At 46.2% G+C, this 25,196-nt stretch overlaps 1 protein-coding gene across 2 annotated transcripts in view; it reads left to right on the top strand.

Moving 5' to 3' along the window:
* LOC143805887 (cytochrome P450 2A5-like) overlaps nt 1–25,196 on the top strand; it is a 62,210-nt gene that overhangs the window by 17,699 nt on the left and 19,315 nt on the right. The window contains exon 1 of one of the 2 annotated variants that reach the window (XM_077285631.1): nt 21,576–21,839. The exons of the other annotated variant lie outside the window; for it this stretch is intronic. Within the exon in view, the coding sequence (XP_077141746.1) occupies nt 21,744–21,839 (96 nt within the window). The 5' untranslated portion in view covers nt 21,576–21,743. Of the gene's footprint in view, nt 1–21,575; nt 21,840–25,196 lie in introns of those variants that run through there. 2 annotated transcript variants of the gene reach the window in all.

The raw sequence follows: 25,196 nt of genomic DNA, 5'->3' as shown, positions 1-25,196 counted from the left end.
TATGTATGTAGTATGTATGCAGTATGTATGTAGTGTGTATGTATGTAGCATGTATGTATGTATGTAGTATGTATGTAGTATGTATGTAGTATGTATATATGTATGTAGTATGTATGTATGTTATGTATGTATATAGTATGTATGTATGTATGTATGTATGTAGTATGTATGTAGTATGTATGTAGTATGTATGTAGCATGTATGTAGCATGTAGTATGTATGTATGTATGTATGTATGTAGTATGTATGGAGTATTTTTTTTTCATAATTTAACACATTAGCCGGATGATGGGACTACTACTGTCCCATCATTGGCTAATGTGTCAATCACTGTCAGTGTAGCAGGCATCGTCCGCTGGGACTTGTAGTCCCATCGGACGATGCCCGCACTGAGACACCCCGCACGCCACACAGAGACACCCCGCATGCCGCACAGAGACCCCACACACCGCACAGAGACACCCCGCACTGAGACCCCGCATGCCGCACAGCGACACCCCGCACACCGCACTGAGACCCCGCACGCCACACAGAGACACCCCGCACAGAGACACCACACACGCCGCACAGAGACACGCCGCACAGAGACACCCCGCATGCCGCATAGAGCCCCGGCACACACGCAGAGAGCCCCACGGTCACGCACAGACACCGCCCGCACATGCGCACATGCACACATGCAGTCTCCGCCCACGCACCGCCCACACTTCATTATACTGCATAATTTCGATATCGCAAAAATATCAGAACTCGGTATCGGAATTCCGATACAGCAAATATCGGCTGATACCCGATATTTGCAGTATCGGAATGCTCTACACTACTCATCATACATATCCTCCATCTCATAGTCTTGTGCCCATATATACATCATACATATCCTCCATCCCATAGTCCAGTGCCTATATACCCATCACGCATCCTCCATTCCATAATCCAGTGCCCATATACCAATCACACATCCTCCATCCCATAGTCCCGTGCCCATATACCCATCACACATTCTCCATCCCATAGTCCAGTGTCCATATACCCATCATACATATCCTCCATCACATAGGCCAGTGCTTATATACCCACTATACATCCTCCATCCCATATTCCAAAGCCGATACACCCATCACAAATCCTCCATTTCATAGTCCAGTGCTTATATACCATCATACATATCCTCCATCCCATAGTCCAAGTGCCCATATACCCATCTTACATATCCTCCATCCCATAGGCCCATGCCCATATACCCATCATGCATATCCTCTATCCCATAGTCCAGTGCCCTTATACCCAACATACATATCCTCCATCCCATAGTCCCATGCCCATATAACTATCATACATATCCTCCATCCCATAGTCCTTTGTCCATATACCCATCATACATATCCTTCATCCCATAGTCCCGTGTCCATATACCCATCATACATATCCTCTATCCATTAGTCCCATGCCCATATACCCATCATACATATCCTCCATCCCATAGTCCAGTGCCCATATACCCAACACACATCCTCCATCCCATACTCTGTGTCCATATGTCCATCATACATATCCTCCATCCCACAGTCCAGTGCCCATATACCCATCATACATATCCTCCATCCCATAGTCCAGTGCCCATATACCCAACACACATCCTCCATCCCATACTCCCGTGTCCATATACCCATCATACATATCCTCCATCCCATAGTCCAGAGCACATATACTGATCACACATCCTCCATCCCATAGTCCAGTGCCCATATACCCATCATACATATCCTCCATCCCATAGTCCAATGCCCATATACCCATCATACGTATCCTCCATCCCATAGTCCCATGCCCATATACCTATCATACATATCCTCTATCCCATAGTCTCATACCCATATACCCATCACGCATATCTTTCAACCCACAGACCCGTGCCCATATACCCATCACGCATATCTTTCAGCCCATAGTCCCGTGCCCATATACCCATTATACATATCCTTCATCCCATAGTCCCATGTCCGTATACTCATCATAATCATACATATCCTCTATCCCATAGTCCGATGCCCATATACCTATCATACATATCCTCCATCCCATAGTCCCATGCCCATACTATACCCATCATACATATCCTCCATCCCATAGTCCAGTGCCCATATACCCATCATACACATCCTTCATCCCATAGTCCAGTGCCCATATACCTATCATACATCCTCCATCCCATAGTCCAGTGTCCATATACCATCATACATATCCTCCATCCAATAGTCTCATGTCCATATACCCATCATACATATCCTCCATCCCATAGTCCCGCGCCCATATACCCATCATACACTTTCTTCATCCCATAGTACCGCGTCCATTTACCCATAATACATATTCTCCATCCCATAGTCCAGTACCCATATATACCCATGACACATCCTCCATCCCATAGTCCAGTGCCCATATACCCATCACACATCCTCCATCCTATAGTCCAGTGCCCACGTACCCATCACACATACTCCATCCCATAATCCAGTGCCCATATACCCATCACACAGCCTCCATCCCATAGTCCTGTGTCCATATACCCACATATCCTCTATCCCATAGTCCGATGCTCATATACCTATCATACATATCCTCCATCCCATAGCCCAGTGCCCATATACCCATCATACATATCCTCCATCCCATAGTCCCATGCCCATATACCTATCATACATATCCTCTATCCCATAGTCCCATGCCCATATACCCATCACGCATATCTTTCATCCCACAGTCCCGTGCCCATATACCCATCACGCATATCTTTCAGCCCATAGTTCCGTGCCCATATACCCATTATACATATCCTTCATCCCATAGTCCCATGTCCGTATATTCATCATAATCATACATATCCTCTATCCCATAGTCCGATGCCCATATACCTATCATACATATCCTCCATCCCATAGTCCCATGCCCATACTATACCCATCATACATATCCTCCATCCCATAGTCCAGTGCCCATATAACCATCATACACATCCTTCATCCCATAGTCCAGTGCCCATATACCTATCATACATCCTTCATCCCATAGTCCAGTGTCCATATATCATCATACATATCTTCCATCCAGTAGTCTCATGTCCATAAACCCATCATACATATCCTCCATCCCATAGTCCTGCGCCCATATACCCATCATACACTTTCTTCATCCCGTAGTCCCGCGTCCATTTACCTATCATACATATCCTCCATCCCATAGTCCAGTGCCCGTAAATACCCATGACACATGCTCCATCCCATAGTCCAGTGCCCATATAACCATCACACATCCTCCATCCCATAGTCAAGTGCCCACGTACCCATCACACATACTCCATCCCATAATCCAGTGCCCATATACCCATCACACATCCTCCATCTCTTAGTTCAGTGCTCATATACCCATCAAACATATCCTCCATCCCTTAGTCCTGTGCCCATATACCCATCACGCATATCTTTCATCCCACAGTCCCGTGCCCATATACTCATTATACATATCCTTCATCCCATGTCCGTATACTCATCATATTCATACATATCCTCTATCCCATAGTCCCATGCCCATATACCTATCATACATATCCTCCATCCCATAGTCCAGTGCCCATATACCCATCAAACATATCCTCCATCCCATAGTCCCATGCCCATATACCTATCATACATATCCTCTATCCCATAGCCCCATACCCATATACCCATCACGCATATCTTTCATCCCACAGTCCCGTGCCCATATACCTATCATACATATCCTCCATCCCATAGTCCAGTGCCCGTATACCAATCACACTTCCTCCATCCCATAGTCCCGCATCCATATACCCATCATACATATCCTCCATCCTATAGTCCAGTGCCCATATACCCATCACACATCCTCCATCTCATAGTTCAGTGCTCATAAACCCATCAAACATATCCTGCATCCCATAGTCCAGTGCCCATATAACCATCACACATCCTCCATCCCATAGTCAAGTACCCACGTACCAGTCACACATCCTCCATCCCATAATCCAGTGCCCATATACTCATCACACATCCTCCATCCCATAGTCCTGTGCCCATATACCCATCACACATCCTCCATCCCATAGTCCAGTGCCCGTATACCAATCACACATCCTCCATCCCATAGTCCTGCATCCATATACCCATCATACATATCCTCCATCCCATAGTCCAGTGCCCATATACCCATCACACATCCTCCATCTCATAGTTCAGTGCTCATAAACCCATCATACACATCCTCCATCCCATAGTCCAGTGCCCATATACCCATCGTACATATCCTCCATCCCATAGTCCAGTGCTCATTATACATATCTTTCATCCCATAGACCTGTGTCCATACACCCATCATACACATCCTTCATTCCATAGTCGCATACCCATATACCCATCATACACATCCTCCATCCCATAGTCCAGTGCCCATATGCCCATTATACATATCCTTCATCCCATAGTCCTGTGTCCATACACCCATCATACACATCCTCCATTCCATAGTCACATGCACATATACCCATCATACACATCCTCCATCCCATAGTCCCAAGTTCATATACCCATCATACATATCCTCCATTCCATAGTCCAGTGCCCATATACCCATAATGGATCCTCCATCCCATAGTCCAGTGCCCATATACCCATCACATATCCTACATCCCATAGTCCAGTGTCCATATACCCATCACACATCCTCTATTCCATAGCACTGTGCCCATATACCCAACCCACATCCTCCATCCCATAGTTCAGTGCCCATATACCCATCACACATCCTCCATCCCATAGTCCAGTGTCCATATACCCATCACACATCCTCCATCCCATAGTCCTGTGCCCTTATACCCATCACACATCCTCCATCCCATAGTTCAGTGCCCATATACCCATCACACATCCTCCATCCCATAGTCCTGTGCCCTTATACCCATCACACATCCTCCATCCCATAGTCCTGTGCCCTTATACCCATCACACATCCTCCATCTCATAGTTCAGTGCTCATAAACCCATCAAACATATCCTGCATCCCATAGTCCAGTGCCCATATAACCATCACACATCCTCCATCCCATAGTCAAGTACCCACGTACCAGTCACACATCCTCCATCCCATAATCCAGTGCCCATATACTCATCACACATCCTCCATCCCATAGTCCTGTGCCCATATACCCATCACACATCCTCCATCCCATAGTCCAGTGCCCGTATACCAATCAGACATCCTCCATCCCATAGTCCCGCATCCATATACCCATCATACATATCCTCCATCCCATAGTCCAGTGCCCATATACCCATCACACATCCTCCATCTCATAGTTCAGTGCTCATAAACCCATCATACACATCCTCCATCCCATAGTCCAGTGCCCATATACCCATCGTACATATCCTCCATCCCATAGTCCAGTGCTCATTATACATATCCTTCATCCCATAGACCTGTGTCCATACACCCATCATACACATCCTTCATTCCATAGTCGCATACCCATATACCCATCATACACATCCTCCATCCCATAGTCCAGTGCCCATATGCCCATTATACATATCCTTCATCCCATAGTCCTGTGTCCATACACCCATCATACACATCCTCCATTCCATAGTCGCATGCACATATACCCATCATACACATCCTCCATCCCATAGTCCCAAGTTCATATACCCATCATACATATCCTCCATTCCATAGTCCAGTGCCCATATACCCATAATGCATCCTCCATCCCATAGTCCAGTGCCCATATACCCATCACATATCCTACATCCCATAGTCCAGTGTCCATATACCCATCACACATCCTCTATTCCATAGCACTGTGCCCATATACCCAACCCACATCCTCCATCCCATAGTTCAGTGCCCATATACCCATCACACATCTTCCATCCCATAGTCCAGTGCCCATATACCCATCACACATCCTCCATCCCATAGTCCACTGTCCATATACCCATCACACATTCTCCATCCCATAGTCCTGTGCCCTTATACCCATCACACATCCTCCATCCCATAGTTCAGTGCCCATATACCCATCACACATCCTCCATCCTATAGTCCAGTGCCCATATACCCATCACACATCCTCCATCCCATAGTCCACTGTCCATATACCCATCACACATTCTCCATCCCATAGTCCTGTGCCCTTATACCCATCACACATCCTCCATCCCATAGTTCAGTGCCCATATACCCATCACACATCCTCCATCCTATAGTTCAGTGCCCATATACCCATCACACATCCTCCATCCCATAGTCCTGTGCCCTTATACCCATCACACATCCTCCATCCCATAGTTCAGTGCCCATATACCCATCACACATCCTCCATCCTATAGTTCAGTGCCCATATACCCATCACACATCCTCCATCCCATAGTGCCGAGCTGGGTGGCGCTGAGGGAGGGAGTTCCTGGGGATGGGCTGTTATGTAACCTGGCAGTGTGGCTCTGTGTGCAGCCACTGATGATGTGATTTTCTACGCCAGTAGCAATAGAGCACGGCAGTAATAGAGGAGGGGATGATTAATTTCTGTCATGTGCTCTCTGCTCCTTTCTGGGGGGCAGATAATGGCTGGGAGCTTATGTTCCCAGGGATGCTAGATTTCTCCCACCCGATGAGTGCTGAGGTGTTGTGGAGTGGGAAAACTGTTGCTCATAGCCAGTGTCGGACTGGGGTGCTAAGGGCACACAAGTAACTGACTGGGGGGCCCACTTTTCACCTGCATACAAATATTATACTATCCTCATTCACAAATTTACCTACAGTATATCTCTATATAATAATAAACTGGGTAGTTTGGTTAATGAATGATGAGATGCTGCTTTTTTATGTACAGAGTGAATCAATTTAATTAAGCCAAATAATGCCCATATAGTGAGGTTGGGAGCCCAGATCTGCACAGGGGCCCACCGGGGGATTCCCCTGTTACCCTATGGGCCAGTCCGAGCCTGCTCATAGCAACCAATCACAGCTCAGCTTCTTTTAAACAGCTCTGGAGAAATGAAAGATGCTTAGTAATTGGGTGGGGCTATGTGGAGTGGGCATGACTGATACACACACACACATACACTCATTTTAATATATATAGATTACATTACACATTATAATAGTATTATAAGACACATGAGGTATATCAGCTTTCACAGGAACATAGGGAAACATGACACATAAAATATACTGTGTTAGGTCCTCGGACATTCACCGCCCCTCGCTTGCTCCATCGTCTCGGCACACTGCTGGCCAGAGGCGTTCATGTTCCTCTCTGGTGCTTCCTGCCTCCTGGCCGGCAGCTGAGTTCCGGTGTGCACGCGTGCTCCCTGTTCGGCTGAAGACGTGGGGGTGCACGACTCTCGCGTTCTAGGGGCCTGCCGCGAGCTAACCCGGAAGTGTCTCTCATCCAATGGCGGGTATGAACCTGGCATTTTTTGCCGCCATCTCCCTTGGGCCATGCCTGATTATCGCATCTGCGCGCTAAGCTCAGGTCCCCGTATGCACTCTCTGTGTGTACTCCCGTATCTGGTTTTCCCTGCCTAATTCCTGTCTTCCCTACAGTGCCTCCTGTTGTCGATGCTCTTGGTGCTAACAGGACTCTGCATCTCCGCTCCAGTTTCCCAACTCCCACTCCCGGTGCTCCTCCAACCCCTCCTGGTTCCTTTTTATGTCTAGTGTCTATCTCCGTTATCCAGTCCCCCACGTGTCTCCTCTATCCCAGTCCCCTGTGTTCCGTCCTTTTGGCTGCTACCTCCTGTGCCACGGTACTCGTGTCTCTTCTGCCTCCTTCTCCCTTGCTTCCACTTCTCGAGTTCCCAACCTCTATACCCTGGTCCCTACGAGTCGTCCCCTCTGCACCAGCAATCATGGTATTAGAATCCCCAGGGCCTGTCCCTGATGGACCCTGTAAAGGGGTTGGCTGAACTTGGGTTAGGTCGCCCTGGGGAAGTTCTGTACCACGACCTAGTGGGTCCAATCTAGGGTAACCTTCCTTGGCGTTACATACTGTTTCTGTCAGGCATATTTACACACCAGGGATGTATGAAAGGAGTGCAGGGCATTGAACTGAACCCATACCCCTTACACTATCAGACCGGTTGGCATCCGACACCCGTCAAATCAACGAATCAGCTATTACAAACTCCAGCGCCAGCTGGTTGAAAGCACATTAATTGGAGCCAGGGGTGGATTAAGGGTAGCCAGGGCCTCGGGCTGTTCAGACACTGTGGGACCCCCCCGGTCATGTGACAGGGTCATCATATACCTGAACCAGATTATTCCAGAAAAATAGTTGCTGTGTGAAACTATAACCTGTCAAACATCCGTTGATCTAGTCAATTTACCCTTCAGTTAGTATTGTGTTTTTTTTTTTCCTATCACCATAAGTGCCAGTATTCACAGGAGATCTGTACTTAGTATGCAGTGTCTGCGTAGAGGTAATACAGTGATCACCGGTGACATTATACACAGGAGCTCTGTATATAGTATGCAATGTATAGTGTCAGTGTATAGGTAATAATCTTTATTTTTATATAGCGCTAACATATTGCCATGTCGGACGCTGTTCACACTAGGGCGTCCGACAGACAGCAGTAATTCCACTTACGTCCACTACACGCTCAGTGGCGCCGGCTAGATTTTATCCAGCTTGCTCGGGGTTAATCTAGCTGGTAATCAGGTTGAAGGCTGGGTCACGCCCATGGCCTTTAAATAGTCATTCTGGACTTTGGGCGTCGCCGATTATAGCTTGTGCTTTGCCTAGTGATTCCGGTCTGGAGTGGTGGTCTTGTTGCAGGAATATCGTATCTGGTGGTGTATAATCCTTTGTCATATTCCTCCTTCCTATTTGTATTTGTTTTGCCCTGTTCACATTATAGTGTATTCCTGTGTGTCTATGGCGTGGTGAGTTTTTCAGTTTTCCCTGTCTGTGCTTTCTGTGGGGATTGGTGTGTGGTCTCTTCACTGGGTGGCGGGAGGTGGTTTCAGCTTAGGGCTGAAACAGGAGTCAGGGTCAGGCCTGGCGGCCCAGATATGCACACCTTTAGTGTAACTTCTGGGAAAGGGACAGACAGGGTTTCCCTAGCCTGAGGGATATCGCAGGGGCCCGGGTAACCTACCTTAGCCTACCCAGTTCCCCCGTGACGCATCGCTTTACAGGTTGCATACATTGACTCACCAGTGACGCCTCTAGGTGAAGTCCTTCATCTTTCATCCAGCATAGACCGCCATCACTTCTTCCAGCCAGGGCTCATCTCTACAGGAAATAACAGTTATCTCGAGCTCTGCTTGCAGAACACATTACTTAGTTTTTCCCAACTTCTACATTACACCACATGAAGAAAAAGAGGCGACATAGTGTCACTCTACACAGTAACAGGACTGCCCCCCATTTAAAACAGTGTCCTCAAAAAATAAAATAAATACATCACTGCAGTAATATCCCTTAATTAGCCCCTATGGTAATAATAATATCCCCCATCCTGGCCCCATGTATCTCATTCCTGGCTTCAGCCATATTTTCTCCCATCCTGCCCTCATGAGTATCCATTCTGCCCCATATGATCTCCCCATCCGTCTCCATCATATCTATCTTGCCCCATGATCCTGCACGATCTGTCTCCAATCCTGCCCCCAGTGTCTCCAAACATGCCCCCATGTTTTTCATTCTGCCCATGTCTCCAATCCTGCCCCATCTGTCTCCAGTCCTGCCCCCAGTGTGTCCAGCATCTCTGCCCCCAGTGTCCAGCATCTCTGCCCCCAGTGTCCAGCACTCTGGCCCGGGCCCCCCGGATTTCCGTTCGCAATTAAAAAAAACCCCCAAAAAACGAGTTCTTCTCATCTGTCCGTGCTCCAGCGGCGAAGCTCCCTCCAGCAGCGCGCACTCGCCGGTGACGTGCGCACTGCGGCTGACGTCAGCTGCCAGCTTCCAATTGGCTGGCGGCTGTTAACTATTGACGTGCGGTCGCGCGCCCGCACGTCAATAGCGTTAAACTGCCGCAGCGCCGGTAGGGGCCTGGTGAGCAGATAAGACGGGGCCCGATGTGGGCCCCCTCTGCCCACCAGGCCCATACACCAGTCAGGGCAGTAATGCCCTGATGGCGGCGGTCAATCTGAGCGGTAGCCCAGGGCCCCCCACGCTACTGCCCAGATTGACCTTATTATAATCCGCCACCAATTGGAGCTGCACTGTGAAGCTAGATTCAATGTGTAGTGGCTGCTGCTCAGTACTGCAGAGCAGAGCTTGTAACAGTGGTTCATTATGGTACCGTGTATCATATCCCCAACAATCTCTTTTCTCTTGGGAATAGGCCATCAATATATTCTGCCCAGACAGCCGCTTTAATATTAAAATCCCTGTTGGTCTAGGGTTTAGCTAAAATTCTTCTGATGCTCTAGAGTTAACATTGCTTGTGGTCTGGGATATCTTAAAGGATATTTTTACTCTTCGCCACGACAGCACCCTACTGGAGAGAGGGATCCGCCCCGCAGGAACAGGAAACCTATTGAGAAATAAATGGAGGCGGTCCGCCTCTCCTCCTCAGTTTAGGTTTCCTGTTCCTGCGGGAACGACAGGACTCTTACTGAGAAGACATACCTGGGCTTGCATGCCGCCTGCGCAGTATCCGTGAGAACGGCAGGGGCTGCGGCTCAGAAGCAGCGTCGGGGGAGTTCCGTTAGACGGCTCCCCCCTCGTCTGATGGAGCGGGCAGACGGCCGGGTCCGGGAAAGGCCGACCGGCGTCCTTCCCAGCGTGCGGTACGGCAGCAGGAGCCGGGTAAGGTGACCTTCCAGCGGCCGGCGTTGAATCCCGGGCCGCGCGTGCGCCGACCGCCGCACATACAGGCTACCCCGGAAGTGGTTCTTGGACTTCCGGGGCGCCTAGGCCGGATCCAGGGCGGGGGAGCCGGCACTGATCTGCGCATGCGCAAGAGAAAAAAAAAAAAAAACGTTTTGGCGCTCTATTTAAAGCGCTCACTAACGCTGAATCGGCGATGCAGAGATGTCATCCCCAGGTGTCATGGACCCTACAACCGGAGTTCCAGTACCCCCCGCCAAAGATCACGCCAGAGGATCCTCGGACACCGCTCGTAAAAGCGACGGTTCCAGAACAGGATCTCGGCCTTCTGATCCGGTATTATTTGCTTCACTGGGTGAGTTGTGAACTCTACCTATTAAGCTAACGCTGTCTCCCTATCTCTCTCTTTTCCCTTTCTCTCTCTACTTACACGCTTAGAGCAAAAAACGACAAAAAACGAAGCACAGGGAATGTGCCTTGTGTAACCAGCCCCTCCCTGACTCATACCCCAAAAAACTTTGTGAGGACTGTTTAAAAGAAACACAGGGAGCAGCAGTGTCCATTACGGACCTACGGGCCATTATTAGAGAAGAACTAAAAAATATGACCCAGGAAAAACCGCGTAGTTCTAAATCTAAAACGCCAACACTTGTGTCAGACTCCGACAGTGACCAACCGATACTGTCAGATGCCTCCCTATCATCATGTCCAGCGTCATCATCCTCATCAGAGATTGAGGGACGCTCATGTTTCCCCTTGGACAGTGTGGACAACTTGGTAAAATCTATTCGAAATACCATGGGGTGTGAGGAGTCTAAGGGTGCGCAAACCGCGCAAGAAATAATGTTCGCGGGTTTGGCAGACAGAAAGAGGAGATGTTTTCCGGTTATTCCAGCAGTGAAAACATTGATTAAATAGTCCATGAGCCAAGAACCAAATTTGACGATATCGGTACCAAGCGGAGTGACTAATTCTCTTTGGTATTTTTAGGTAGATGCATGTCTGTAGTTTATTTTTTGATATGATAGCCCTTACATATACGTAGCTTATTAACCCCTTCAGCCCTAGGCCTATTTGTACCCAAGTGCCTAAGCCAATCTGACCTGTGCCACTTCATGGGCTAATAACTTTGGAACGCTTTCACCTATCCAAGCCATTCTGAGATTGTTTTCTCGTGACATATTGTACTTCACGTCAGTGCTAAATGGGAGTCAATATATTTTACCTTTCTATATAAAAAAATGCTAAATATTCGGAAATTTTGGAAAAATCGGCAATTTTTTAACTTTGAAATTCTCTGCTTTTTACAAAAATACTGATACCCCCCATAATAGTTATTAATTTACACTCCCCACATGTTTACTTCATATTGGCATCATTTTGAAAATGAAACCTTATTGTTTTACGACGTAATAGGGCTTATAGTTTTATGCGCAATTTTTCACATTTACAGCAAAACCCACTTTTCAAAGGACCAAGTCACTTCTGAAGTCACTTTAAGGGGCTTACATAACAGAAACCACCCATAAATTACCCCATTTTGCAAACTACACCCCTCAAGCTGTTCAAAACTCATTTTTAAAAACTGTTAACCCTTTAGGTGTTCCACAGGAATTTTAGCATGAGCCAAGAACCAAATATGACGATATCGGTACCACCCGGAGTGACTAGATGTAGTATTTGTAACAAAATTTAATCCAAGTTATGTAAATACACACTGAACATGTCATGTGCATATATATATATATATATATATATATATATATATATATATATATATATATATATATATATATATATGTTACTCCATAATATCTTCAACATCGGACTCTGAATCTGACTGTTGTTCTACTGGCTCGTCTTCAGTACCCTTGTTCTGGCATGTCTGTAATCTGCACATGTCTGTGCACTTCAGGCCATTGCTGAGGCAAGTACACTGAGGAAGTTCACATGACCGCACACACTTGCAGGACAGTAGCTGTATAATAGCTTCTGGTGCTGGTGCCCCTTGCATCCACTTGACAACAAGCTTTCCGTCGTTATCTATCATCCAACCGCAGTCTGTTGGGTTTGCAACCCATGGCTGGCTCTGCAGACTTCTCCTCCAGATCGCAGCCTGGTAGTTTGCACGCAGTGCATGCATGAAAAGGCAGTCCTGGCAAGGAGGGAGTTGACTTGACTCTACCACTCCACGTCTGGCACAGAACAGCTGATAACGGAGCCTGTTTACCTCAGTTGTTTGGGTAGTTGGCAGGTACATGTGGCAGGTGATTTCCTGTAACTTCTCAAAAAGTTCGGTAGACACTTCCCATGAACGACCAACTTCCTGAAAGGCATCCTGGTATGTCTTGTTCATCTTCAACTGCTTGAGTGTCGTCATCTTCCCACGGCCAGCGAATGCACTGACGGTGTCACAGCCTGTAAATGCATGCATACCAATCAATGAATCACATACGCTGCCTCCCAATGTTCGGCTCAGAGTGGTGATATCCAGGAATCTTGTCCGGTTCTGTGTACCGCATTTCTGGAACAGGTGGGATGGGATTTTGTGGCACATGCCCAGACACAGGACCATGACATCAGTATCCTCCGAAGTGATGATGACCGACTTGTAACCAGATTCTGCTGCATGAAGAGCATGGAGAAGGAGGCGTGTGTCTGCTTCTTCTTGATTTGACTTAAGGTCAGCAGCCTCTTCCCACTGTTCTTTGGTGATCTTAAAGCAGAGCTGCTCACATGTGACATACAGCTCCTTCTCCTCAAGCTTCTCCCTGTGGTGTTTCGCCTTCCATTCTTCTACCAGAAACTTTATGAGACTTGCCTTGTTGGAGGAACTACTTAGAAGCTTTTTCCACTGCTGGATGTTGTGCCCATGTTGAATGTTCTTGAAATGGATCCCTGTGCCTTCATATCTGTTGACTCTTTCTGTATCTTTGATGGATGTCTCCTTGTAGACGTCAAAGACAATATCAATGCGCTTGCTCTTAGCACCCTCATGGATAGCGCGACTCATTGCTGTGCCTGCTAGCTGGCCAAATGTTGCATTGTTTCCCTTCAGTTTCTGAACCAGGCTCATCCCATCAATGATGGTTGCAGAGGGCTCGGGGATCACTTCTGCAGGACGAGCATTCCTCTCCAACTCCCTTGCGAGGGCAGCCTTGTTGGTCTTGCGGATAGACCCATCACCATTGGCAAGTGCCCATGGCAATGGACCCAGGGGATGAGTCAAGACATCACTCATTTGTAGCTTTCTGTTCTCAGCTACAAGTATCATCTGGCCAAATAGGTTTCTGTCAGCCTTCAAAATTACCTCCTTGCCAAGACCTTGTCTGCGTGTCTTCATTTGGATGTTAGAGAACGTTTTAAGTTTGTTCTTCGTCATCTTGTCATGAAACAATGTAGTTGGCTTATCGGTACCCAAACGCTCATCCTTGAATGTTTGATATGCATCCTCTCCTATACTGTATGCCCCTTGAAGGTCTTTGGCTACATCTGGTGGTGCTACAGTCGCTGTTGACAAACTGATAAGTTCACCATTATGCTCTTTGTTGAAGGGGTTCACCCAACCTGTCTCCAGCAGTTGAACGAAAGATTGGACATCGGCTTCATCTCTTCTAATCCTAGACACCTGTAGGTCTGAATGGCTGAAGTCAGTATATTGTTGGCCTACCAGGGCCCTCAGCTGCCTCAAGTACATACTGCGGTACTCTGATGTCAGGTAGAACCTGGAAACAGCTCCAACTTTGAGGCTGAAGCCTTTTGTGCCCCCTGGTGTCTGGGTGTCTTTGTTGATTGTCTCTTCAATGGTCTGGTCCACAGGAATTCGTCCAAAAGGATTCTTGCTACCGATCTGGACCGAAAAGCCACCTTGCATGAAGTATTCATGGACCTCTGGGTGTTCTATGGGCAGCCGAGACATTGTGGCATAGTAATAGGTTAGGTATCGGGCATAGTTGACCTTGTCATAGGCAAAACACCATGGTATCATCTGTCGGATTGCTCCTAGGTGAAGCATCCAGTTGCCTTCTCTTGAAGCTCGAACCAGGGCCAGCATGGTCTCGACCATGTCCAAGTATGACATCCAGAATGCTGAGAGTTGTTCATTTCTGAGGGTCTCAAGATAAACTTGAAAGAGCTTCAGGGTAAGTGTGCAAGATTCATTATCCAAGAGCTTTTCGAAGGATCCCTGCGACACACTGATGCGAAAGTTTGTGATGTTCTTCAGTGTTTCATCCAGATGGTGAAGGTCCCTTGCATGGTTTTCTTCTAGCCATGGAAGGAAGTTTTTCCATGCAAGCCTCATAAGTGCTTCATAGACCAGCTTGTGTAGTCTCACTGCTCTGTTGTACCTCCGGCCGTCCATCACTCCAGACACTGATCCTTCAGCGATTACACCGGATTCAACACACAGATCTCTAAGGCCTGCATCCTGAAATAGGTGTCAGCCTCTACAGAGGGAGATAGGAGCTCTGCAGAGAAGACCGGAGAGTCCTGTTCAGCACAGAACGTGTATGTGTCAGTGTGTGTGCGTGTGTTGGGGCACCTCAGGGTGTCTTCAAATGTGACATAGCCCCCTAGATTTCTTCCAGTAAAATTTGCACTCCAAAAGTCATTTGGCGCTCCTTCCCTTCCGAGGCCTGCCGTTCCCCAATACTGCAGTGTACGACAACATATCGGGTGTTGTTGTGTTCGGGAGAGATTGGTGAACAAATAGTGGGGTGCATTTTTTGCTGGTACACCTCTTAAAAATAAAAAAATGAGCCTAAAATGACACCTTCATGTAAAAAATGCACTTTTTCCATTTTCTCAACCAAGTGTTTCCAACTACTGTGAAACACTGGTTGGGTCAAAGTGGTCACTATACCCCCTAAAAGATTCCTTGGGGGTGTAGTTTCCAAAATAGGGTCACTTTTTGGGGTTTCCACTGTGGGGGTACCTCAGGCAGCCTTCAAATGTGACATGGCCCCCTAGATTTCTTCCAGTGAATCCGCCACCCAAAAACCACATAGCGCTCCTTCCGTGTTGAGCTGTGCTGTGTGCCCATACTTTAGTTTACGAGTACATGTGGGGTGTTTCTATAAACTGCAGAATTAGGGTAACCAAGTTTGGGTTTGCCGTTAACCCTTGCTAGGTTGCAGGTAAAATTGGATTACAATGTAATATCTGGAAAAAAAATGAAATTTTGAAATTTCGCCTTCATTCTGCTAAAATTCCTGTGGAACACCTAAAGGGTTAACAGTTTTTAAAAATGAGTTTTGAACAGCTTGAGGGGTGTAGTTTGCAAAATGGGGTAATTTATGGGTGGTTTCTGTTATGTAAGCCCCTTAAAGTGACTTCAGAAGTGACTTGGTCCTTTGAAAAGTGGGTTTTGCTGTAAATGTGAAAAATTGCGCATAAAACTATAAGCCCTATTACGTCGTAAAACAATAAGGTTTCATTTTCAAAATGATGCCAATATGAAGTAAACATGTGGGGAGTGTAAATTAATAACTATTATGGGGGGTATCAGTATTTTTGTAAAAAGCAGAGAATTTCAAAGTTAAAAAATTGCCGATTTTTCCAAAATTTCCGAATATTTAGCATTTTTTTATATAGAAAGGTAAAATATATTGACTCCCATTTAGCACTGACGTGAAGTACAATATGTCACGAGAAAACAATCTCAGAATGGCTTGGATAGGTGAAAGCGTTCCAAAGTTATTAGCCCATGAAGTGGCACAGGTCAGATTGGCTTAGGCACTTGGGTACAAATAGGCCTAGGGCTGAAGGGGTTAATAAGCTACGTATATGTAAGGGCTATCATATCAAAAAATAAACTACAGACATGCATCTACCTAAAAATACCAAAGAAAATTAGTCACTCCGGGTGGTACCGATATCTGGCCCGGCTCATGGACTAAAAAGAGAGTGGGAGAAGCAAGATCAGAGAGGCTTTCTACCCTCAGCCTCAAAACGCAAATATCCGTTTAGTGACGAGGAGCTTCTTACTTGGACCAAAGTCCCTAAGGTCGACGCAGCTGTAGCCTCTACCTCCAAACAATCCACTCTACCTGTGGAGGATGCGGGACTATTGGTCGATCCTTTGGATCGTAAGGCTGAATCATCCCTTAAACGTTCCTGGGAAGCGGCTACAGGGATATTCAAACCTGCAGTAGCCAGCACTTGCGCGGCCCGGTCAATGATCATCTGGATTGATCAGTTAGACCAGCAAATTGAAAAGAAAAGCTCGAGGGAAAAACTAAGAGCAGCCATCCCTTTGATACGAGGAGCAGCGGCCTTTCTGGCAGACGCCTCCGCCGACTCACTCCGTTTAGCAGCAAGATCTGCGGGCCTTGTAAATAACGCAAGAAGAGCCCTATGGATGAAGAGTTGGAAAGGGGACGCGCAATCTAAGTCTAAAATATGCGCAATCCCATGTGAGGGTGAGTACCTCTTTGGTAAAACCTTAGATGAGATACTCAAAAAGGCAAAGGACAGGAAGAAAGCTTTTCCTGAAACCTCTATTCCGTTTTACAGGAGAGCCTTTAAAAGGAGGCCGTTTGGCAAAAGGAGGCAAACGGATAGGTCTACAACATGGACCCCTAAAGACGACAAGCAGAGAGGTACCATGTTTAGAAGACCCAACCCCCCAAAAGACAAATACTGAGGACATACCAGTTGGGGGCAGACTTAAATTTTTCACCACCCAATGGGAGAAGATAACATCTAGCTCGTGGGTTTTAAATATCGTCCGAGATGGAATTAAATTAAAATTCTCTCGTGTACCCCACGAGTCTTATATTATAACAACTCTCAGCTCGCCTATACAGCAACAGGCTTTAGAGCTTGAAATTCAAACCCTAATATCAAAACGGGTCCTAGTCCAAGTGCCAGTGGGACAGGAGGGTAGGGGATTCTATTCTCCCCTATTCTTAATCTCTAAGCCCGACGGTTCTTTCAGAACCATCATAAACCTTAAAAAACTCAATTCATTCATTGAAAATTATACATTTAAAATGGAGTCCATTAGGTCCACCATAAAACTCCTCTTCCCAAACTGTATGATGGGGGGCATTGATCGAAAGGATGCTTACTATCATCTCCCCATTCATAACAGATACCAAAAATTCCTCAGAGTGGCGGTAAAAATCAACAACGAGGTTCGTCACTTCCAGTATGCGGCCTTACCCTTCGGCCTCTCAACAGCACCGAGGATCTTCACCAAGATAATGCTAGAGGTGATGGCATACCTACGCCAGAAGGAAACTTTGATTGTGCCCTATCTGGATGACTTTTTGGTAATAGGAAATTCAGTTACTCAATGTGCCGATCGTTTGGCTCACGCAATTTCCTCTCTACAGGACCTGGGCTGGATAATCAATACCGACAAATCCAGACTCACTCCGCTTTCCCGTCAGGCGTTTTTGGGGTTCCAGTTAGACTCCATATCTCAAAAGTGTCTCCTGCCGCAGGTAAAAATCCTACTGATCAGACACAAAGTCCTAGCCGCAATAACTAATCCTCGTATATCCCTAAGACAAGCTATGTCGTTACTAGGGTCTCTTATCTCTTGTATACCAGCAGTGAGATGGGCTCAACACCACACTCGAGTCCTACAACATCAAATTTTACAAGAGGATAGACGGTTATTTGGTCACCTAAATACAAAAATAACCTTATCTCAGGAGGTTTTAACTTCCTTAGAGTGGTGGCTAGACTCAAACCATTTGTTGAGTGGGGTTCCATGGGTAATAACGCCATCTCACACCATAACCACTGACGCCAGTCCTCATGGATGGGGCGCTCATATGGGGAACGATTATTGCCAGGGTTTATGGAGCAGGGAAGAAAATTGCAGCTCCTCTAACTTTAAAGAACTGAATGCTGTAAAATACGCCTTATACCATTTCCTCCCACAGATTCGGGGAAAAGACGTCAGAGTCCTGTCCGACAACACCACCACGGTGGCGTATCTAAATCGGCAAGGAGGTACGCGATCAGAGACTCTGATGTCTTCTGCTACGGAAATCTTAAATCTAGCAGAAAGTCACCTAACATCCCTTACTGCATTGCACATAAGGGGAGCAAGCAATCAGCAGGCGGACTTCTTAAGCAGACACACCCTGAGGCAAGGAGAGTGGTGTCTAAACCAGCAGATATTTCTGGACATAATATCTCTTTGGGGCCGTCCTCAGATAGATCTCTTCGCCACAAGGAAAAACAGAAAAGTCCGGAGATTTGCTTCTCTATCTCCAGCGGATCATCCGGACATTCTGGACGCTCTCCAAGCCCCTTGGCAGTTCAGTCTGGCGTACGCGTTTCCTCCGATCATATTGCTTCCTCAAGTTATACGCAAAATCAGGGAAGAAGGGGCGAGAGTTGTACTGATAGCTCCATTCTGGCCCAAGAGACCATGGTTCTCATGGTTACAGACCATGTCGGTCTCAGATCCTTGGGTCCTCCCCTCAACGCCCAACCTTCTCTTCCAGGGTCCGTTTTTCCACCCTCAGGTGGACAATCTACACCTGACGGCCTGGAACTTGAGAGGCAGATGTTAAGATCGAGAGGATTCTCGGGGGGTTTAATTGATACGCTTCTCCATAGTAGAAAACCCTCCACCACAAAAATCTATACAAGAGTATGGAGAAAATTTTTTCAATTCCATACATCTACCGACACATCAGAAATTCCGATACATTCTATCCTGGAGTTTCTTCAAAAAGGGAGAGAACTAGGTCTAACTGTAAACACCTTAAAGGTTCATGTTTCAGCGCTAGGAGCCCTCTATGGCCATAACATCGCGGGGGATAGATGGGTATCCAGATTTATTACGGCCTGCGAAAGAATGAATCCAGTTAACATACCTAGGATTCCACCCTGGGATTTAAATTTAGTCTTACAAGCCCTAACAGACTCTCCATTCGAGCCAATAGACTCAATACCAATTAAATGTCTATCACTAAAAACGGCCCTCTTGGTAGCACTGACTTCAGCTAGGAGAATCAGTGACATCCAAGCACTCTCTATAGATCCACCTTTTTTGTTAACCTTTCAGGATAAGCTAATTCTTAAACCAGACCCTTCCTACCTGCCCAAAGTAGCAAAAAAATTCCACAGGTCACAAGAAATAATCTTGCCCACTTTCTTCAGTAATCCATCCACTCCTGAAGAACAAAAATATCACACTCTAGACGTTAAAAGAGTAGTGTTAAAATACATTGAAAAGACCAGCAGCTGGCGACAGAGTAGGGCTCTGTTTATTTCCTTCCAGGGCGTCAAGAAGGGTCATGGAGTAACAAAAAGTACCTTATCCCGGTGGATCAGAGAGGCTATCAGACTGGCTTACTCCGCGAGGAAAGAAAACCCTCCGGAAGGCATAACGGCACACTCTACCAGAGCGATGGCATCCTCCTGGGCAGAGAGGGGAGACGTCCCGATTGAAACTATATGTAAGGCGGCAACGTGGTCAAATCCTTCTACATTTTATAACCACTATAGGCTAGACCTATCGTCAACTTCTGACCTAGACTTTGGCAGGACTGTCCTCAGCACGGTGGTCCCCTCCCTAGGTGATGGTCTCTGAAAGATCTCCAGTAGGGTGCTGTCGTGGCGAAGAGTAAAAAGCCGGATTACTCACCGGTAATGCTCTTTTAGTGAGTCCACGACAGCACCCTCTTACATCCCTCCCTAGATTAATATAAATACATATTATTTGAGTAAAATCCTTTTAATCATAAGCAAATAAGTTTAAACAATGAAATAAATGATATTTGCCTAATACTGGCGGTCCTCCGGGTACTCTGAAATCAAAACTGAGGAGGAGAGGCGGACCGCCTCCATTTATTTCTCAATAGGTTTCCTGTTCCTGCGGGGCGGATCCCTCTCTCCAGTAGGGTGCTGTCGTGGACTCACTAAAAGAGCATTACCGGTGAGTAATCCGGCTTTTTTTTGTTTTAAAAGTTAATCTCCGCAGAGATCCTTGGTGCTTTAGGAAATTTATGACTTGCGGTCTCATGGTCTTGTGAGTTTTATGGTATTTCATGTCTATATTGGTGACTGTGACAATTTCTCTGTGTATTGTGGTGAAGGAGTTAACCTCTAGGCGAATCCTGGCATAATTATGTATCGTGGGATTTAGTTGCTGAGTAATTAGCGCTGTTGCTTTCTACATATTGTGTGTGTTAGAGATATTAGATTGTGGGCTATATGTCAGACAGGAACGAATGTGAATAGTGAGTATTTTATACAATGGACTGGAATAAGTTGATGCCCTATAAGCAATTTTCAGAACTTTTAGAACCATTTAAGGTAATTCCAACTGCTTATGATTTCTATATTTGGTCTGATAAGAGGGACTGTTGAACTAATGTATATGTCGCTTCATATCTTTACTGGGAGATATTAATGTTCATTACCCCTAGTCTCCTCTGCTGTGTCACTATCATCAGCACTATTGACCTTTCTCTCTGATATAGCACTGAATAGAACAAGCCCAGTCAGTTCTTATTGCAGACATTTCATATAACTTAAGGTACGGGCGGACTGGGCCAGGTGGCAGGAGTGCATATGCCCCCGGGGCCGGTGCCTGAGCAGCTGCACATGGCCGCTGGAGGACCGGCAGCGATTTTAATACATAGCGCGCCGCATCCCTCCAGCCGGCCCTTTAAAAGCCAGGTCCTGTGTGCGCGCGTTGCCCGCGCTGATAAGTGCCGCGGCGGCCCACGCTAGTGCGCGAGCACGGCCGCGGTCCTAGTTCCTGCGCGTGCTCGTCTGCTGCCCGTGTCAGCGCGGGCAAGCAGGAGACCACGCGCGCACATTTGAAAAGTCCGGCGCGCATAGGACGCCTCCACCTGACTGTGTCTGACGCTGGCCGGCCTGTACCAGCGTCAGAGAAGACTGCTCACCAATGCCTGGGATCCTCTTCACTGCCGACGCTGGAGAGGACCCGACACACCTCAGCCCTTCATCCTCCCGACCTCCCCCCCCCATCTCAGGGACCTGGGTGAGTCCCAAGATGATTTTTTAATGTCTATACAGCAGTTGCACCTATATAATGTGTATAGACTGCTATATATATACGTTATATAGGTGATACTGCTGTATATAATCACTATACCACTAAAATGTATGTATAGCAGCCTATATCTTATATAGGTGACACTGCTACTGATGCGTATATACCTTATATAGGTGACACTGCAGTGTGTGTATACATACTGTATATACAGTATACTGTACACACACATGTATGTATACACATATATGTACATGTATACACAGCAGTACCACCTATATAAAGTATCTATATATATAATTGTCTAAGGGTTTTTCCGTCTGTCTGTCTGTCTGTCTGTCTGTCTGTCTGTCCTGGAAATCCCGCTGTAGACCATACCTTATATGGAGTGGTCGGCGGTTTGTAGACCATACCTTATATGGAGTGGTCGGCGGTTTGTAGACCATACCTTATATGGAGTGGTCGGCGGTTTGTAGACCATACCTTATATGGAGTGGTCGGCGGTTTGTAGACCATACCTTATATGGAGTGGTCGACGGTTTGTAGACCATACCTTATATGGAGTGGTCGGCGGTTTGTAGACCATACCTTATATGGAGTGGTCGGCGGTTTGTAGACCATACCTTATATGGAGTGGTCGGCGGTTTGTAGACCATACCTTATATGGAGTGGTCGACGGTTTGTAGACCATACCTTATATGGAGTGGTCGGCGGTTTGTAGACCATACCTTATATGGAGTGGTCGGCAGTTTGTAGACCATACCTTATATGGAGTGGTCGACGGTTTGTCGCCAGGCCTCGACCAATCAGAGACGGGCACAGTCTGCCGCGAATTCTGGAATCATCATTGTCCATATACTACGGGGACATGCATATTCTAGAATACCCGATGCGTTAGAATCGGGCCACAGTCTAGTATACATATAAGTAGCAGTGTTACCTATATAAGATGTAGACTGCTATACATACATTATATAGGTAGTATAGTGATTATATACATCTGTATCACCTATATAATGTATATTTAGTAGTCTATACACATTATATAGGCAATACCGCTACTGATGTGTATATAGGTGATACTGCTGTGTATATATGTCGTTATATAGGCGATACTGGTGTGTGTGTGTGTGTGTGTGTGTGTATACACACACACACACGTACATATATACACAACAGTATCACCTATATATAACATATATACACATCAGTAGCAGTATTGCCTATATAATGTATATAGACTGCTGTATACATGATATATAGGTGATACTATCATTATATACAGCAGTAGCAGTATCGCCTATATATCGTGTATCCAACATTTGCAGTATCACCTGTATAATGTATAGACTACTGCATATACGTTGTATAGGTGATACTGCTGTGTATAGCAGCACTATCTATCTGTGTCTAATATATATATATATATATATATATATATATATATATATATATATATATATATATATATATATATATATAATTTTATTTTATCAGTTTCATCTATATAATGTGTGTACACCAGTCACACTATCACATACAATATATAGGTGATACTACAACTATACACGTCAGTCGCAGTGTCAACTATATATTGTATATACAGTAGCTTCAATGTGATATATATTCAGCAGTCGCGGTGTCTCCTATGTACATCAGCCTCTGTGTCTCCTACGTGATGTATGCATCATAACATAGTATAATTCTGTCCTAATTACCGTATATTGTAGAGATGTGTGTATATATTTTTTGAATATATATACGGTGTATATATATATATATATATATATATATATATATATATATATATATATTACATAGAGAGAGAGTGTAGAGATGTTTGTATAGTATGGCGCTATGTATATATATATATATATATATATATATACAATATATAGTTGACACTGCGACTGATGTGTATAGTTGTAGTGTCACCTATATATTGTATGTGATACTGTGACTGGTGTACACACACTATATATACACTGCTGCCACATCTCTACACTATCTACTATATAATTGTCTAAGGGTCACTTCCGTCTGTCTGTCACGGATATTCATTGGTTGCGGCCTTTGTCTGTCATGGAATCCAAGTCGCTGATTGGTATCGCCAGCTGCCTGTCATGGCTGCCGCGACCAATCAGCGACGGGCACAGTCCGATTAGTCCCTCCCTACTCCCCTGCAGTCAATGCCCGGCGCCCGCTTCTTATTCCCCGCAGTCACCGCACACAGGGTTAATGCCAGTGGTAACGGACCGCGTTATGCCGCGGGTAACTCACTCCGCTACCGCCTCTATTAACCCTGTGTGACCAAGTTTTTACTATTGATGCTGCCTATGCAGCGTCAATAGTAGAAAGATCTAATGTTAAAAATAATTTAAAAAAAATAAAAAATCATTATATACTCACCTTCCGCCGCCTTTCCCACTCCTCGCGACGCTCCGGTGACCGGTCCATGCAAGCGGCAGGTTCCGTTGGCAAGGATGGTCTGCGAGAAGGACCTGCCGTGATGTCACGGTCATGTGACCACGACGTCATCACGGGTCCTGAGCGCCTGCGCGAGAAGGACCTGCGATGATGTCACGGTCAAGTGACTGCGACGTCATCACACCCTGGGACCGGAAGCTGCCTCCTGCATGGCACACAGGCGATAGAACTACAAGGGACCCCTCGGAAGGTGAGTATATGTTTATTTTTTATTTTTTAACCTGTGACACACATGGCTGGGCAATATACTACGTAGCTGGGCAATATACTACATGGCTCTGTGGTGTATACTACGTCGCTGTGCAATATACTACGTGGCTCTGTGCTGAATACTACGTCACTGGGCAATATACTACGTCACTGGGCAATATGCTACGTGGCTGGGCAATATGCTACGTGGCTGGGCAATATGCTACGTGGCTGGGCAATATGCTACGTGGCTGGGCAATATGCTACGTGGCTGGGCAATATGCTACGTGGCTGGGCAATATGCTACGTGGCTGGGCAATATACTACGTGGCTGGGCAATATACTATGTGGCTCTGTGCTGTATACTACGTAACTGGGCAATATACTACGTGGCTGGGCAATATACTACGTGGCTCTGTGCTGTATACTACATCGCTGTGCAATATACTATGTGGCTCTGTGCTGTATACTACATCGCTGTGCAATATACTACATGGCTGGGCAATATACTACGTGGCTGGGCAATATACTACGTGGCTGGGCAATATACTACGTGGCTGGGCAATATACTACGTGGCTGGGCAATATACTACGTGGCTGGGCAATATACTACATGACTGGCCAATATACTACGTGGCTGGGCAATATACTGCGTGGCTCTGTGCTGTA

The sequence above is a fragment of the Ranitomeya variabilis genome, chromosome 2 (assembly GCF_051348905.1).
Source record: "Ranitomeya variabilis isolate aRanVar5 chromosome 2, aRanVar5.hap1, whole genome shotgun sequence".
In the NCBI taxonomy this organism is placed as follows: domain Eukaryota; kingdom Metazoa; phylum Chordata; class Amphibia; order Anura; family Dendrobatidae; genus Ranitomeya; species Ranitomeya variabilis.
This window is presented reverse-complemented; position numbering and strand designations above follow the sequence as displayed.